Source organism: Rousettus aegyptiacus, unplaced genomic scaffold, assembly GCF_014176215.1.
Source record: "Rousettus aegyptiacus isolate mRouAeg1 unplaced genomic scaffold, mRouAeg1.p scaffold_m13_p_16, whole genome shotgun sequence".
NCBI lineage: Eukaryota > Metazoa > Chordata > Mammalia > Chiroptera > Pteropodidae > Rousettus > Rousettus aegyptiacus.
In genome coordinates this window covers 41,985,460-42,003,506 of record NW_023416291.1, presented here as the reverse complement: position 1 = coordinate 42,003,506, position 18,047 = coordinate 41,985,460, and the positions used below count along the sequence as shown (strand labels likewise).

The window sequence follows — 18,047 nt, the reverse complement described above, 5'->3', positions numbered from 1 at the left end:
TAGCAGGACTCTCACAGGTACCTAAATACACCTCTTGAAGAAGTGCCCTGCACATCTGGGGCTGAGACCCCCCATCACCCCTCCTGCCTGCCTGCCAGCTCGGGGGGCTACAGGCCCCCACATCGGCCTTTCCCAGTTCTAGACTCTCAGGAGAGGACAAGACACAGGGAAGTATGAGCAGAGGTACAGGAACCTGAAGTAACAGGTCTCAGCATGATCTGGCCCCCCGGGGCCTTGAGACTCCCACCAAGTTTCCTGAGTTTCCCCACAAGTCCAGGTCCTGGTGAAGCCCTCCTCTGGGGCTGGCTTGCCTTCTAGTACTGGGACAGGCCCGTCACTCCGCCGTGCTGATATGCCCGCTCTCCCTGGTATGTGGAGTCTTGTGACAGCGCCACATCAATCTGGGACTTAAACTCATCGCCAAGGTAACTGTCCTGAAAGACACGGTGAGGAAGATGAGCAGCCAGTCAGGGAACTGACTCACGTCCCCACAGCCTCAAATACCTGCTCTGTGTCCAGCCCCATCCAAACCCAGAGAAAAATCCAGAAACCTGGCCCTCAAGCCTGAGCAGCAAGAGGCCCACACTAGTTACCTCACCATGGAGACAGGTAACCCAGACCAGTAGCATAAGACTGTTTGGAAATACACTGTTGTAGATAAAGATGTTCTAGACCCGTAGTCCCACTGCTGAAGGCAGTCATGCTGGAGGAGGCCATCCTCCTAATGAGCCTCTAAGGGTATCGGGGTGTCTGTGTATGTGAGGAGGGCACCTTGGGCTGTAGTAGTTTCTCTGCAGGTTTGAGATGTTTTGGGTTCTGAGCAGCAGGCTCACCTGGGACAGTTCAGGTTGGGAGAGGCCAGGCTGGCTCATCTGGGAGGGCTGGCTCATGGAGATATAGCCCTGCGTCAGGGCACCCTGCGAGAAGGGCTGTGACGCCACATCCTGGCTGGCCTGGCTGCTGGGCAGGTTCGTCTGGCTGGGCCCAGGAAGCCCAAAGCGGTTCTTCTGGCGTCCGCCACGACCCGTCTTGCCTTTTGGGGTGCCCCGGCCTGAAAGACAGGGTTCAAGGTCCCTTAAAGGAGGTCTGACCCTCACGGACAAGTGTAACTGCTCGAGGCCTGGCACTTGCTCACCTGCAGCTGGCCCGTTAGCCTGTCCAAAATACCCCGGGGGTGGCATGGGTGGCATGACCAGGTTGAAGGGGATGGGAATGTTCATGGCAGCCACGTGGCTGGGGCCAGCGCTGATCATGCCGAGCTGGTCATGGGTCTGGAAGTACATGTTCGAGGGCCGACCTGCAAGACAGGGTAGATGGCTTATCCCCCACTGCATCCAGGTAAGCATGCTGCCTGGCCCCAACTGGCTGTTCTGCCTGCAGTTCTGCCAGCAGAGCAGCCTGCGGCAGATTCTCACCTTCAACCTCCCTTTCAATCCCCTGGGGCCGGTGCCCAGGAAATCGCCTTTTCTCTCAGGGATTCTGAGAGAAAATGAGAACCACCATATAGCATTTCAAATAAAAAGGTCCTTTTTGTGCCAAATTGTAAGTTCACATCACACACCCACACACAACAAAAAAGCAAGAGAATGCCTAAATGCCATAGACCAGTAGATCCGCTGAAGACAAAGTCCCCCAAGGCCAGGGCCTCAGAGTGTGGCCTTTTGGGTTGGCATCCAGGGAGAGAACTCAGGGAAGGAGGACCTGCCTCACATAGTCTTAGCTACACAGCAACTCGCTGGATGTGGCGATGAGGTTTGTTGTTGTTGGCAGAGGATACAATCCCCAACCTGAGCCCAGTGACTAGGGGAATATGGAGTCAAGGAAAGTAACGTAACGTGTGAGAGGAGGATCTGCAATACATGTGCCCTCAGGATGGACGGCGAGCACACGAGGGAACAGAGCCCAAAGTAAAACACTGGCAGGTGGCACTAAGCGCCTGGGCTTGATGGTCACCCTCTGCAGGGGCTGGGATGAAGAAGAGTCCCAGCAGGCAGGGACCTGGGCAATGAACTGAAACTATCTACAAACTGGCTCAGGCAGGAAGTCTTCCAGGAAGCAGGGGCCAGACAGCCTTAGGACATAAGAGACCACACCCAACTCTTGAGTTCTGACAGAGCAAGTTGAGGCTTCAGGAAGGAAGAGAAACCTGAAATGAAGCTGCAAGCCACCTGAAGGAACTGCAGGTGTGAATTCCCACTGAGAAGAGGAGCAAAGGGCTGGCGGGGGCACTGGGACAAACAGGCCGAGCTGTGTTATTTAAAAAATCTTGTTTTTAGAAACTGCCAAAGACAACTCTTTGATCTCAGATGAGGAAAGCTGAGAAGCAACTCGTTGTCAGGCAGGTTTCTGTGGACAGAGGCAGTGCAGGCATGGGAAGGGTCAACATCCTCAGTGCTAGCCCAGGCCCCCCCAGAGCGACTCACCCTGGCTGCTCCGATCATAAACTGATCCTGGGATGATGGCCTCCCGGGCGTCATACATGGCTGTGGTCATGAAGCGAGCTCCCTGCAGAGGGTTTGGGTAGGTGAGGAATCCCACCCATCTTTAAATGACCCGGTCTTTGATGCTCAACATTTGGTCTCTGGCTTCAGCTCAAGCAGCACTGCACACCTCAGCCCCCCAGAGTACCCCAGATTCACAAGGCTTCCTAACTGCCTGTGTCTGACTCCTAGATACCTCCAGGATTTAGCATCCCATATGGCCCCAAGCCTCAAAGGCCTCAAGACACTGGTGTGGGAGGATGTGTGGGGACACACCAGCAAGCATTCCTCCTGTTCACATACTGACATATACACACTCACAAGCCACACTGGCCATTGCTCACTGCCATGTGCCCAAATGTGGGCCCGAGGACAAAGGGGCCCCAGCCCTGTCCTGTGCCCGCCCATAGCCAGCACTCACAGGGTTGATGGTGTTGACCAGCTTCCGGGGCTTGCTGAATTGCATTAGGCTCTCTCGCAAGTTGTTCAGGGGCCCCTCCACCAGCACCTTCTGCTCCTTGTAGTAATTCAGCAGGTGGTTCCAGAGTGGCTGCTTGGATAGGGCCTTGGGGTTCCCCACAATGATGACCCCATATCTGTAAGGTGTGGGCACAAAGAGCATGGTACTTAGGGCCACACAGCAAGCAAACATCATGCAGAACAATCTGAGGACAAACTCAAAGCCTGGGTCCAAAGTCCCTGGGGGCTGCCCTTAGCCTCCATGCCCAGATGCCTGGCCTGCCCATGGTGACTAGCACAAGAGACCACCCTGCAAGCTGTAAACATTATACTCGGTTTGAGGGCAGATTTCTAGGAGCTCAAATGACAAAACACTGTAGTGTGTAGACAGACTCAAAGACTAGTCTCCCTGTTGCAGCCAAGTCAGCCTCCCGGGCTGCCTCAGGGACACTGATGGGACATGAGCTCAACTTCTGGCTGGCACAGAGGCAGCGTTAGGGCCACCTTGCTCTCCAGGTCCCTTCTGCTGTTACTACTGTTTCAGAGAAGTTACGGCCCAGAGCCAAAAAGGAGACAGGACCAAAACATTACACTTGAGAGTACAACAACTCAACAGGAACGCCCTCACCCCCGCTGGGTTGAATCTCAGGTCAGAAGGGCCAAAACTGACACTGTCCACGAAACCAAGGCCACAGAAAACCACTAGGATAAAGAAACGAAGATAATTTGCATGTGAGTCCCTTCTTTCTAACTTGCTATTGTACTATGGCCATGCCACCCTGAACACGGCCAATTCCGTCTGATCGCAAAAGCTAAGCAGGATTGGGTCTGGTTAGTACTTGGGTGGAAGACCACCTAGGAAGACCAGGTGCTGTAGGCGTAAAAAAGAAAAAATAAGAGATTGTAAGCTGACAAGGTCCTTCATAATCTGTGAGGTCAACCGAGGGTTGCCTGAATGAATGAATGAGTGAGTGAGTGAGTGAGTGAGTGAGTTGAGTAAGTTGCTACTGAAGCCTTTGGACTTCAGGTACCGGCAAAGCCCCCCTCCCACATCCCACGCCATCAGCCCAGAGTGTGGCTGGAATACAAGGGCTGTTAATAAGAGAAACAGGCAGTAAGAACCCTCCCAGAGCCAGACCCAAAGGGAAGGCTCTGAGGCAGGAAGGTAGTTAACTGCTACCTGCAAGGCCCAACAGAACTGAGCCCACATACCGTGCTCGGGTCAGGGCCACGTTAAGTCGTCTGGGGTCGTTTAAAAACCCAATGCCCTGGTGCTCATTGGCCCGCACGCAGGAGAGGATGATGAAGTCCTTCTCACGCCCCTGGAACGCATCCACACTGGCAATCTCCACCTCCTGCAGGGGACACATGGTCATCGCCAGCCAGCAGGCTGCCCTGAAGGACCCCTAGGTTGCATACAGCATGTCCAAATACACCACTGAATCTCACTCCGCAGTGCTGGCCCCCAGACCCTTTCCTTGACATCCCACTTTGGCTGCCTTTTTAACCTTGCTCATTTGTTTCCCAATAACAAACGCATATATTTGTCAGAAGATCCGAGACTGTTCCCAAGTTTATAGAACAGAAACCAAGTACCATCGTCAGAATCATTATTCTGCGTTTTGGTTCATTTCCATGTGGAGAAATAACTGTGTACCCTCATAACGGATCAGGACATTTTATCCTGGTGTCAACACAAGAGTGAGCAGCAGTCTCGTAACTATGAAATATCTACTACACAGTGGCATGAACCACACCTCTACTGGTCAACCCTGGAGCCTTTTCAAGTTCTTCTCTGAAAACTATCCTGAGAAAAACACCTTTATGCATAAACATTAACCCACGCTTCTGACCCCTGGAACAGTCTTGAGGCATAGGACTCGGGCAGGACCGACCGACGGTTAAGATGCAGATGCAACACTACCCGCCAGGCAGTCAAGGTCAGCCCCATGTGGGGATGGGGTGCTTACCTGGTAGAGCTTGGTGTGCAGGGAGCCGCTGAACTGCATATACTGTACCAGGTAGGAGCGCTGCCCCTCATAGGGTGTGATGATGCCGATCTGGTCTGGCTTGGCACCTGCCTTTAGCAGCTTCGTGGTGATCTTCTCCACGTTTGCAGCCTCCGTCCTAAGGAAACCAGGTGTTCAGTTCCCAGGCTCCACTTGTGGGCGCCTGAGGCTGTGGAAGGGACATGAGCAGCTGCGCCCACAGTGGGGCCCCAATCTAAACCAAGGGAGTCACATGGGACAGAAAAAGCTCACCACACATGGACATAGAAAGAATCTAGCTCAACATAAAAACGATGACAAGGGAGGTGGGAACACACTGTGGGCTGAGGAGCCTGAACAGAACAGAGTGAGGAGGGCAGTTTCAGCTTGCCTCATTAACCAGCAGCTTGGGCTGGCACCACCACAGCGGGCAAGCCTCTGCTTACCTATTCAGGTAAGAGGTACCCGAACTGGCGATCTCTTCCTGGCCCTGGGTCACATAGAAGAACATCGGCTTATCAGGTTGTGGCCACTGGAAGTCAAACCCTTTCTTTACACGTTCCGCTGTCATAGGGAAGGGAAAAGCGGCAATACGTCCAGTCAGAGAAGAAAAGCATAGCCTGAGGCCACACTAGCAGGTCCCCTGCCCGAAAAGCTAGGACTGTGTGAAGCCATGCACACAACATGACACAGAGCTACTTATTCCCTAACAGGTCTCACTCATCAGTGCTTTGTGGTCCATTTAAAAAATCCTTTGCTCCCCCTACCCCGCCCCAGGGTCACCAAGATGTTCTCTCGTTTCCTTCTAGAATCTTTACTGCTGTCCTCACAGGACCCAAAAGCGCCTACAACTGGCTTTTGTGGATGACACTATTGAGTGACCTGTCTATCACAGACCAGACTGGAGGAGCTGCATCTAACCAGAAGATCAGTGTGAGAAAACTTGTATTTCTGCACCACGATAACCCATCGTGATGCGCAAGGACACGTGATAAAATGCCCTTCATATCGATCTGAAAATGAGATCAAGTCTGTCTCTACAGTACAAACGAGACAGAGGCTGATGAGGAGGCGGCCCATCAACATCTGCTGCATTTAGGGGCTTGTCTACCAGCCAATTTCTGTGGTGTAAACTCTCCCACCACAGCTGTCAGGATACCCATCAGTAGTTCTGGGTGGGCACAAGCACTGCCCTGGATGGGGGTCCCCTCAAGGCTGACGGAGCTCTTGGGGGCTGGTCAGGTGCTAATGACACAGGTATGTTCACTTATGAAAACTAAGTTGGACACTTAGAATTTGGGTACTTCTTTATACTTCAACAAATAACTAAAATATACTCATTGGATAATGTCTGTGTGCTGGGCACTGATGCCATAGCAATGAATCACCACCAGTCCCTGAACCAGCACTAAGTGGTAGCTTTCCCACCAGTGCCAACCTTGTCAGAGAATCACAAATGAGCTCCTTGTGGCCTGGCCTTTCCTGGTGCTACCACTTGATGGACCAGCAGCGTTCTAAATGCCACAGTGATGGCCGCCATGGCAGCAACTCCTAAGACCACAATGCACAGCAGCTGTGTGGCCCTGGACAGGCATGCTAACAGCTTCCTCATCTACTAAGTGAGGCTAGACAAGGTCAACATGATGGCTGCTGGAGTCAATGACAAACTCAAGGCCCTTTATACTCTGAAGAGTTGAGGAGTCAAAATATGTTTCCAAGGGTTACACCTACTGATGTTTGCTATATTTTAAAACCTAAAAGTTTAAGATATCAACATCAGTTTTCTAAAACACTAATTTTCACTGAATACTCAGATTTTATCACTGGTGATAAATACGATTAGTTGTTTTCCTTGAAGCCACAAGCTTGCTGTTTTCAAGAATGCGCACGCCAAATATCCCGCACCTGAAAAACCAGTGTGTCCAAGAGCCTTCCTTTGAGCACCTTTCACACCCGCCAGTGTCACGAGGACATGCACTTAGGATGCTGCTTGCTGCCAAGTTTGTGGCAGTGACAACACAGAGCAGTCTAGTGGTACCACACAGACTCACGCTGAGGCCCCCGTTCGCCCCCAGCACTGCTCTGCATCATCAGTGCAAGTGTCAGCACAGTGAGGATTACATGCCACCTCACTGTAACTAGGAAAAGGAATCTTGCACCAACCTTCCCCTCCATCTTGTAGACCCCAGAGCACGGGCTCTGAGAACTGCCTATTCTTGTGCTGCGTGTGACCAGCTCCTGGGATGAATGCTAATTAGCAACTCTGTGACTTTGTTCACACCCAGAAACAGTCCTACACTCTAAAGTGGACATGCTGTCCTGCTGACCACAATGCTTATCAGAGGTGCCCGCTACATATAAGTTGTTGCTAAGTAAGGCCACTTAGGAAAGAAGTGATGGCAGCTTTTGTACCCCTCCCCACACTGAGCATTACCTGCTGTGACGCCATTCTGCAGAGAACCCTCATAGAAGATGTTGGACGGAAAAGCGCTAAGCGCAGGGTGCATCCGATACTGGACTTGCAAGCGGATTGGACGAATGCCCAGCACCACGAGGCGTTCAAACAGCGACTGAGACAGCCCAGCCTTGGCCGCCTTCTTGCACATCACCACAGGGCCAAGCTGGCAGTGGTCACCCACAAGGATCAGCTGTTGTGAGAGATCCACACACACGAGAATCCTGAACAAGAAGCAGCCTACATGTCCACTCACAGGGTCCACATAACCACAGAACCACACGAGTTCTAGGGTTCAGATACTGACCAGGCATGGGAAAATTGTCCACCACAGATAGGAAGCACACTTAGATGTGCACTCAGGACCCACACGGAGATGGCTCTGTGAGGCACCTGGCCCTTCAAAGACCCCCACAAAGGGCCCACTGTGCACCCCTGAGCTCTACCAGGGTGTCACACAGCCTGTTTAAGAAAAACTCTAGCATTAAGAATTACACAGAAGTGGAACAAGAGAGAATGCACACCAGTTTTCAAACAAAACCACCATGGAAGTGGCATGGCTCACCTGCTTGGCTCCGAGAACCACAGGGACCATGCACTCTGGCTCGGTGGCTTGGGTGCTCTCGTCGATTAAAATGGAGCGGAACTGCATCTTGGCGAGCCTGGGGTCCCCCGCACCCACACATGTACAGCAGATGACATCTGCATTCTGGAGAAGAGATCATGTAAGCATCAGGGGCACCTGCACAGTATATGTTTACCAGGCCCCACAGGGTGAGCAGGACAGGATGCTGCTCTGGTCCCCACCTTCCTGACAACTATAGAAACGAACTGTTTCTCCTTGACAGTATCCACTGTCCAGGATGCACTGACACAAACTTTTGAGATCCTAAGTGGTCAGGCTTCACTGGTAAAACCTCTCAATACAGACAGTTTGGTGCTTAAGACAGCCTCTGAGGGGCAGCGCTGAGCCGGGGAATAGGCTGGAATTCACTTTTAGTTAGTTTATCATGAAAGAGTAGACCTCCCCCTGGGGTTTGGATCAGGATCCCGAGCTCCCAACAGCAGGGAAGTTAGCAGGGAGGGGAAACTACTGAAAAATCATGTCTGTGATCTCAGAGAAGGGTATCTAAGTATCTTCCAAAAGCAAGTACTATACCCCAAGTCCCTAAGGCCCAGGCCCTCACCATGAGCAGCTCCCTTTCGGCCGTGCGCTTCAAGGCCCGGTACCGCTTCTCATCAGCAGACGACAGCTCCCCGGTCTCATCTTTCAGCTGCTGCAGCTTCTGCAGCTCTGGCATGCTGGAAGTACAGGGATAGGTCAGTGGCATGGAGTGTGCACTAGGGCCACACACACAAGACGCACCTCACTCTCAGCTGGGTACCTGAGACTCACCTATCCATGTTCCTGATCTGGTTGTGTAGGGCTAGGAATGACACTGGGGAGTCGATGGCCTCGCGGCTCTTGGCGCAGAGCCGCACAACTTTCAGCCCAGTTTGGTGGATCTTCTCGGTCAGTTGATCCACGGCTATGTTACTTGGAGCACAGACGAGCACGGGCCTTCAACAGAAGGTGAAAGAATGTCTCAGTGCTCGCTCAGAGATTAAAAAAATGCTAAGCAGCCAAGCCTGTTGTTTACAATCACAGGCAGTGGAACCAGCTCAGATCTAAGACTAAAGTCAGGAACGGTATGATGCAAAAGCAGCTTAAAACAAAGGCAGTCCAGGGCTTCCTGTCCCTACCAAGTTTTCACTCTACTTAATTAGTGGCGCAAAGCACCACTAATAAAACACCCAAATCCTCACCCGGGTAAGCACAGTAAACACTTTCCAAGCTCCGAGGTGCGCACAGCACAGCACCATCCAGGTGCCACTGACATGTGCTGCCTTGGAGAGCAGCAAGCTAGCTTGTTAAAAGCAACCAGAGAGGCCGGATCTATTACAATGTAAAATGCAGTGAGCTAGTTACTCGCCCCCAAGACGTCCCAAAGATAGGCCTGCTGACCCCTACCCATTGCCCTGCCGTGCCAGGTGGTAGACGATAGTGGCTGAGGTTACTGTCTTCCCCGTGCCTGGTGGTCCCTGGATCAGGCTTAGAGGTCTCTGCAGCACAGTCTTCACAGCATAAACCTTCAGATACAAGTGATTGTTAGGGGTACAGATGCCCTGGGAGCCCTCACCCAGCACCTCTGTGGGCCAGGCACCTCCCACCCCCTAGACAGTGAGAACCTGAGAGTGGTTGAGGTCGGGCAGCCCTTGTGCTGTGAAGCGCTTGGGCAGCTGGCACTTGATGATCACGTCCTCCACTTCGTGGCCAAGTAGCTTGTGGTAGATGTAACCTGACACGGAGGTCTCATCCACGGCAAAAGTCTTCAGTGCACTCTGCATCCTGTGGGAAAGCACCTGGTCAGCCACAGGTTCAGGTGAACTGGTGGGAAGCCCCGCCCCTGGGACAGGAGAATCATCTAGAGCTGGAGAAGAAGGCAGATGCACCTGTCAAACGAGGTGGACTTCCACACAAAGTCCACCTGGAAGTTATGTGTCACCTCCACAGGTGCACCCACACTGCTCCGCAGCTCAATGGCGATCTCATCACCATAATCTGTGCCAGTGAGTTAAGGTTCTTCCTTGTCACAAGCTGGTTTACCTTTCTTAGAAGTCCTCGTTTGGTTAGAGACATAATACTCCCTCTGTACCAAAAGGTGACAACACAGCAAGTGAGACGTATGTACTCACCGACAACTGTGCTCATGGTGTCTGGATCCCCTGTAGCCAGCCCCTTACCCCCAATTACCCTGTTAAGCCCTGAGGCATCGCCCTGGATGCCAGGATGGAGCCCCCACATCCAGAGCCCAAGTTCCAACTGTGAGCTTCTAACAGTGCTGAGGTGCAGCGCTCAAAGTACCCTAGTTCCAGGCAAAGTAGTGCTATCCGTTTTACATAAATGGTGTGCACTCAAGAGTCCACCTGAAGAAAGGGCTTGGTGCCTTGAAATAAACATGACTCAAAGGGGCCCCTCCAGCCATAGCCAAACCCTCCACCCAAGGTCCCAGGACTGATCTTCATTGTGACCCCCAACGCGGGTCTCTTTTGCAAGCCCTTCTTCACACAAAGGATACTATCAGGGACCTTGATGACGTGGCCGATCCCTTTCCACAGGGGTGCTAGGTCCCCTTTGTATCGCAGGCATATCTCATCACCCTGCATGAGCCGCATATCTTCCAGGGAAAAGACAAGAAAGCCAGCATTTTCAACATGCTCTGAGGCTGCCACCATGAAGAGTTCAAATTAAGGGACACTTTACAAGGGCAAAACTAGGAATTTTATGCTACTTATGGTCACAAATATTTTAAAACTTAAAATCACCTCTTAACCAAATTATGACTAAATCCTCATTACCAGAGTCAGTCTTGGGCAAAGTGAAGTAGGCGATTCTCTTCTTGTTAAGGCCCAGGTCCCACCTGACTGTGATGTTATCTTGAGTCTGAGCACATGAAAAATAAGAGCCCTGTTAGCCTATGACACAGACATGGCCTGAACTCATGTGTTTGGGTTTCCACAGGCCTACAGCAACTTCATGAGCCATGATGTTGGGGTGCAGTGAGCAGCACTCAACAGCCTGAAACACCAACAAGGGCACCTCTGGGAGAGAAGCCATTAGGACCACCAGAATCCACACAAGACGACCAGGCCAGGATCCCACAATCGATGTCAGCTCTCGGAGATCCTTGGAGGGAGAGAAGGAAGCTGACAGCTGAGGAAATGGCCCACGAGCCCTGGGACTCCCACTTCTTAGGCACATTCTTCGTGGGACCATCACGAGGAGCGCCCACTGCGTGCCTTCGATCCTTGAGTCTGAAGCTTGTGGCTGCGGGCAAAGGCTGCAAACCCAAATGTGCAAGGGACTTTTGTTGAATTTAGAATTAGCAAACCCTCAGGGTAGCTGAGTGACAGGGCATTTGTCCTCGATCCATGGCTCGTTCTCTCTAGGCGCTGGGCCTTGAACAGCATCGGCAGCCTGCAGGGAAAGCTGCCCTCCCAGACCTCAGGAGAGATGTGTTATAACAACCACACCCTCCTACACACACCACATCACCTGGGACTCTTTGAGCTTCTTGTCATAGTCAGCCTCCAGCTTGACCAGAGGCCCGAATATGTTCTGGTACTGGTAGGCATCCTCATACCGCAAGAGGACATGCTGCGGCTCCTCATCCACCCCCGGCTTCTCTAGGTCCTCCAAGGTAGCAGAAGGATTCTCCTAGAAGATAATGACCACACCAGGTTCATTGCTTGTTTCACTTGTGTATGAATTATATTTGAGCCCATGGGTCACCAGAGGGATAGGGACACACTCATCATTTCTTGGAGCTGATGTCGGGCTGATGGCGAGAAGAGTGGCTGGGAGCCGCTGGTGTCCGCCCAGCGGGAGAGCCCCCATGTGCGGAAGTCCACACGGCACAGGGAGCTGGATGCCTGTCTCCTCACACCTCAACTGCTGCTCCTAACACTCCCAATAGGGTTATACCAACAGGGTGAATCTTGGTGATGACACCCCAAGTACACAGAGGACAAACCTACACCACCAAATGGCTGTGTCCTCCACAACTGCTTGGCCCTGAACCGGGAGGGGTGGCACTTCTTCCAGACCACTATAAAGACCACCGGTTCCTTTGGCTGTGTGAACAGAAGGGGAGGCCCATCTCCCCATTTCCTCCTGATCCTACACTGCACCAACAGGGTAATGCACTTTCCCCTGGCAGGGACAGTACAGTATCTGGGCTGTCTGGATATAAACAGAAATGATGAAATAATTGAGGCAACCTGAAAATGCAAGTGGAAAGGCTCCTTGCTACATGATGCCTGAAAAATATTCTGACTTGCACTCAAAATTCACATTTAAGATTTCTGGTTATATCGGTGTCTAATTAAAATTTCCAGTCTCATTATTAAAACTTTATGTTAAAGTCTAAACAGCCAGAACCAAAGAAGGGCTTCCCAGGAGAACTGGGTCTGCTGGCAGGGTAACCCCCTACCACCTGCCCGGGGGAGTCCCACTTCCCTTCAGTCATCTGGCTGCTCTGGGCTGAGAGTCTCTGACCTTTAGAACCCCAACCCCTTTCCCACTGAACACTCGCCCCCAACCTGGTGTCGCCTAAGCTTAGACACATCGCAGACCCAGTGAGTTGTTGAAGTGCACTCACAGTCCTGTCTACTCAAGCCCAGTCTCCACATCCACCCACAGCTGTCCAGGGCCAGTTCCCATCAGGGCCCCTTCAGGTAGAGGCTAAAGAGCCTCCAAGGAGTTCCTTCCCAGAATCTCCTGTTTCTGAAAACACCAGCCCTCCCCACCCCTGGGGTCTACAGGAAACTGGTTGTTGAGGATTTGCATTCTCAGCAGGCCTCACCTTCCACAACTCCTCTAGCTTGTTGATCTGTTGAGCAGTTATTTGCCGAGCCCGCAGCTGCTCCTGCTCTGAAGGGATCTTGACCAGCCAGGACAGGAAGCAGCGGTCCTGGATCAGGGGCTGCCATTGTGAGCTGTCCCAGTTGATGTCCTTGAGGCTGCTCTGACTGGCACAGGGCTGCCTGTAGAAGCCCCGAGAGCAGGAGAATCCAAGTGAGGATGACCTCTGCCCCAAAGCTTACCTTTCACCCTGAGGCGCCAGTCCCTGAATTTTATTGTGATCACGTTACCTTTGCGTTGTTAATAATATATCATATCTCCCACACATTTGAGCTCTGAATTCTTAAAACTCAGAACAGACTTCGGTTTTACAGAATTGTTTTTATGATTTAACGAGAACACACCCCAAGAGTTACTCAACATTCCCAGCTCTTCAACAAACCCTAATCCCCGAATGTCCTCACACCTTGCTGGTCAGCAGAAACTCTTTTAAAGCATGTTAAAGTTCCACTGAGTCAGAGCTAGCCCTCCAGGGAAATCAAGGCACCCTCACCTGCACAGCAGCACTACCACCGAGTCAGCCTTAGCAGGGATGAAGCCAAGGAGGAAGACGTTGCGGCAGCCACAATTGTAACACTCCAGGACCGTCTCCCCCAGGGGCCCATCTTTGTGCAAAGTCACCTCTTTGCATTTTGCCCTCACAAGGTGATTTACAATGTGGCTGAAACCAGGAAATGATAAATAGTTAACACCCGAGGTTTGGCTTTTCACCACTTCCAATTCTTGAGCCCCCCATTAAAAGTTCCGGTACCGTTCACGGTCCATTAGCAGGGGCGGTCACACCTCATCCATCTGGCATCCCAGGGGACCAGCCTGCCCCAGAACTGGCTCCCCATTGAGCACAGAAATCAACCCAACTTGAAACATTTTTAAGGAAAACTTTTCTAACATGTTTCACATGGTTTCTGCTTTTTCCCCAGTTCTTGCTGTCTTAAATACAACTTATCAGGCTTCACTGGATCTATGGCTACAGCCCCGGCCGCTGCCCTCTTCCCAGCCCCTCTCACTCCTTGTGGCTTCTCTGCTGCTTCTTTCAAAGTAACTTCTCAAGGACCCTGTGCTGGCTGCCAGGAGCAACAGCTCCTCCTAATTTGCTGCAGGCCAGGAAACTTGATAAGCACACATATTAGAAACATGAGGACAGTAAAAAACTGAGTAGGGGGACTCAGGGTTACTCTCAAGAAGCACAAGGCCGACACTGAACCCTCTGAAACCTCAACAACTCGGCGTGGTCAGGACTCTGCTGTTGTTCTCATTTTCAGGTCACAGCTCACCTAAACCAGCCAATGCCAAGCCAGCTTTGCTGGGGCCCATGTGCAGTGCAGGCCCTGCCTCGGGCTCTCTGCAGTCTGGCTGTGAGTTTGTTGGACGCTTCTTGCTGCCACCCTCTCTTCCCCTCTGAAATCACTCCTGTTGCAAGGTTCGGCTCAGATAGCAATGTTCTAGGCCTCTCTGGCTCCGCAAAACTCATCAGATCATCTAACCAACCACTGTCACTCTTGGCATTCTCCAAAGTCCCCCATTCCTCTCTGGAGCCACCATCACTGGGCATATTACCAGAACTAGTGGTTTCCTCTTATTCTTTCTGTGCCCACCTCATCCCACTACACTGGCAGCTCCCTGAAGGCAATGGGCTGCCTGTCATCTTTCACTTGGGCCTTGTGCAGAACATGCAACAATGGCTGACTGAGCCTGTTTTCTGTTAGAGGCCCTTCCCTCACTTCCCTGATCTTGGCTCTGCTGGCCGGAAGCTGGAGTTGCCAACTAAGACAAGTTTTATTTAATTGCTTTTCCTATAGGAGAGGAACTAATGCAAACATGGTAACACTTAAATTGCCCAGAACATTCAGAAAAGGAGACGCGTATCTCTTTTTGGTAACCCTGAAGATGCTTTTCCTTTGAAGTCTTTCAAAAACATCAGCCCCTTTTCTTGCCTTTCTCAGAACTCCACATTTCACATCCCAACTCTCAGATGACCCGAAATCTAACCGTTGTGCTCCCAGGCAGCACAATGGTGAGGCCCAGCCCTAGACTACTGAAGGCACAGGAAGGGTGGGGGCTCTGTGCACATAAGCCTGCTTGTAGACTTCTGTCACTTCTCCAAATCATGAACCTCAGAAGATTCCACTTCCTTGCTGATGACCTGAAGCCCTGTCCCACTGAGACTCTGCTTTACTTCCTGTGGCAATGGAGACAGAAGCACGGGCTGAGTGCTCAAGCTAGACAGGTCAACTCTCCCCAGAATCTAAGCACCAGCACCACGCTGCTCTCACCCCACCAAACATAAGCATGGTCCCAGTCACAGATGCTGCTGATCAGCAGCAGGAGGGAACCCCGCTGTTGGGTCAAAATGATTTAATCTGACGATTCAGGATCTGGCCCGTTAGCCTCAGGACTACTCAGATGAGCTCAGGCCTAAGGGAGCCTTCTCAGGAAGCAGCTCATGGATGCCCGTTACCATCTTGGAAACATACTCCCTGGGCACCCTGTAATGAAGATGAATGGGTATGCCAAGAGCTCATTTTGCAGAAAAAGATAAATAAAAACTGGGAATGAGAATTAAGCCAACTCTACTTGCATAATAAAAAGAACCAGAGAATAAATCAAGGGTAAATACATTAAGGCATTCACACACTACCATCTGTTTCAAGTTAAACCCGTCACAGAGGAGGGAAAAACCCAGGTTTGTTAGTGCGATTTTATGTTGTGCTTTGCTTCAGTATTTCCATAATTTACACACACAAATCTGAGCACAGCCTGATTAAAGACACATGCTCAGCCAGATACCTACCTGCCAGAAGTATTTCCACGTCCGTTACAGAACCACTTCTTGCTGGTATTACAGTAAACCACGCAAGCAGGATCGTGTATTCCACAGTAACTAAAAAAGTCAAAACAATAACAGTTAAAGCTGAAAGGTTGCTCTCTGGTTTTAATTTGGCAGGATGTAAAATTCTTTCCTCTTACAACATTTTTCAGTTTTTCATTAAACACATACTCAGACCCAGTGATCCTACTAACAACATCCAATCACTTAACTGCAGAGGGTTCCTGGCCTTGTGAATGCAGGAAGGGGTTGGATGCTGTAGAAACCCTTGGAGATGGATGCTCCAGAAACAGCAGCAAAGCCCCTACCAGGTGGGGGCGCCAAACACCATTCCAGGTGCCAGGTGAGCCCAAAACCCCCAAGGTGTTGTATCACATGGCCCTATGTTTCAGGAACATGGCTTATAAGCAAGGAAACCAGCATTCGTGTGCAGCCCTGAGCACACGGAAGGTGGGCTATGACAATGCTGTGTTCATTCTCCAGCAGAGGGCACCATTCTCTGAGAAAAGCTTGGCCCAGACCTAGCAGCAGAGGGTTTGGAGTGTGGACTGACCTCAGCTCAAAAGGAGTACCTCAGGAGAGCCCCCCAACACACACACACATACTCCCTGGCCTCGTTTGTCTGAAAATCAACACACCAAAAACAAAAGCATTGGCTCCCCACAGAGTTCTGTGTGTATGAAGCCAAGGCTCAGTCTCAAACCAGAGCGTGCTTAAGCCAAGAACCTTCCCCACAACACCCCACACGTGGGGACAGCAGTGAGGGCCAGGAGTTGTGCAGACTTCAACCAGCTGCAGCTTCACCAGGACCAAGGATAACTGTGTATATGACAGGAACACACTAATACATCACTATACATATGCAAAAATACTTGTAAATGAGAGCGAACAAAGCCAAAATAGTATAAATCTGTCCATAAAGCAGGAAAAGGGTTGCACTGTGTCCTTCAGCGCCAGAGGGGCAGGCAGGGCTGAGTCGAGACCCAGGCCAAAAGCTGCCCTGAATGCCCAAATACCCTAAGCAAGATCATTTCACCTCTTTTGGTCTCAATTTCCTCATGTGCGTGTTAACAAAAAGCCAGAATAAGTCCAAATGTAAGGGATAGGTCCTGCTCTAGGTGATAATCCCAAATTTGGTCAATATGCAGGTCTACCCACTGACTATTCAATTCCAATTTTTCAGGAATCTTGAATACATCAGAGGCAGACATTTTAAAGAATCCAACAGTACTCTCTCTGAAGGAGAAATCTTAGCTGATTTACTCCATAAACCCAAATGCTCATCCAATGTTATGAGTTCTTTCTGATGAGTGAGTGGGGCAGGTACTGGGAACACCCGCAGGGCCTGAGGATGGCAAAGAGGGGAACCTTTCCCCCACCCACTGGGAGAATCAGGGATGACAGAGGGTGATGAGCTCACCCTCCTGCCCAGTCTTTGGTTTTGGAGTGGCCTCTGTGAAGCCAGCAGACACATTCAAAATACAGAGGCTATGGGATGCCCCCACTGTCAGCGCTCACCTGCAGGCATGTACTGGGAGGTCCTTTGTGTAATAAGTATCCTCTTCATCTTCTTCGAAGTTCAACTCGGCCAACAACTGGCTGGTCTTGGCCACACCGTCATCCACGGCCCCATTCTGCAGGATGCCTTCAGGTCCTCCGACCTACCGCAGAAAAGCAGTTTCACCATGCAAGCCTGCTCACTCTAGGCCTAGGACACAAGGCTTCTCCCCAAGTGAGTAGCCACGGTGACCCTCCTATGAAGCACTGGCCTGCTCTCTGCTTTGAGACAGTTGTGTCTTCTGCTTTGACTTTTCACACTCTCCCCTTACCTATCAAACCTACCCAGTTCAAAACAGTACACTGGTGGCCCCAGTCATCCATCCTGGCTCCTGTGTAGCCAGACCCAACCCTGTCTGCCCTGGAGCAATGGCCACAACCAGGATTCAGAGGAAAATACTTCTCATCACCGAGGGCCATAGGAGCAAGACGACTTTTTACAAACCAGTTAAGCTCCCCTCTGGGGAAAGCTGCACAAGATCAGGCCCAAAGGCCTGGAATCCCACACAGTGAAGGGTCCTCCCAAAGCCTAAGCACTGGAAGCCAACCAAGGTCGTCATTCCTGGAGATGTTGGAGAGTGGTTCCCTCCTCAGTCAACAGACTTCTTCCATAGCCATTTCCCTCTCCAGAAAGCAGCCCTTCTTGATCAGGAATTATAAATTGAATGTTAGGATAACCTCCTGAATTCAGGCAATAATCTTAGTAAATGGATTAACTTTTATGTTACAAGAGCAAAAAATACAAACAGGCAACTTTAAGTAACTAAGCCACGAATTTCACAGGCACTTCTGTTAAGCTAAACATCCATTCAAGGGC

At 51.1% G+C, this 18,047-nt stretch overlaps 1 protein-coding gene across 2 annotated transcripts in view; it reads right to left on the bottom strand.

Annotated features, from left to right (window-relative positions):
* The window catches only part of UPF1 (UPF1 RNA helicase and ATPase), a 31,344-nt gene that overhangs the window by 2,044 nt on the left and 11,253 nt on the right, over positions 1–18,047 (bottom strand). Inside the window, exons 2-23 of one of the 2 annotated variants that reach the window (XM_016132410.2) lie at positions 17,192–17,334; positions 15,638–15,727; positions 13,340–13,507; positions 12,788–12,968; positions 11,479–11,640; positions 10,749–10,866; positions 10,502–10,600; positions 9,876–9,984; positions 9,612–9,771; positions 9,394–9,512; positions 8,779–8,943; positions 8,570–8,684; positions 7,948–8,091; positions 7,362–7,575; positions 5,374–5,491; positions 4,910–5,066; positions 4,152–4,294; positions 2,902–3,076; positions 2,424–2,505; positions 1,136–1,297; positions 834–1,051; positions 312–434 (exon numbers count right to left, since the gene is read on the bottom strand). In XM_016132410.2, the coding sequence (XP_015987896.1) occupies positions 315–434; positions 834–1,051; positions 1,136–1,297; positions 2,424–2,505; positions 2,902–3,076; positions 4,152–4,294; positions 4,910–5,066; positions 5,374–5,491; positions 7,362–7,575; positions 7,948–8,091; positions 8,570–8,684; positions 8,779–8,943; positions 9,394–9,512; positions 9,612–9,771; positions 9,876–9,984; positions 10,502–10,600; positions 10,749–10,866; positions 11,479–11,640; positions 12,788–12,968; positions 13,340–13,507; positions 15,638–15,727; positions 17,192–17,334 (3,162 nt within the window). In that variant the 3' untranslated portion in view covers positions 312–314. The remainder of the gene's footprint in view (positions 1–311; positions 435–833; positions 1,052–1,135; positions 1,298–2,423; positions 2,506–2,901; positions 3,077–4,151; positions 4,295–4,909; positions 5,067–5,373; positions 5,492–7,361; positions 7,576–7,947; positions 8,092–8,569; positions 8,685–8,778; positions 8,944–9,393; positions 9,513–9,611; positions 9,772–9,875; positions 9,985–10,501; positions 10,601–10,748; positions 10,867–11,478; positions 11,641–12,787; positions 12,969–13,339; positions 13,508–15,637; positions 15,728–17,191; positions 17,335–18,047) is intronic. The other variant, XM_016132411.2, reaches the window with a different exon arrangement.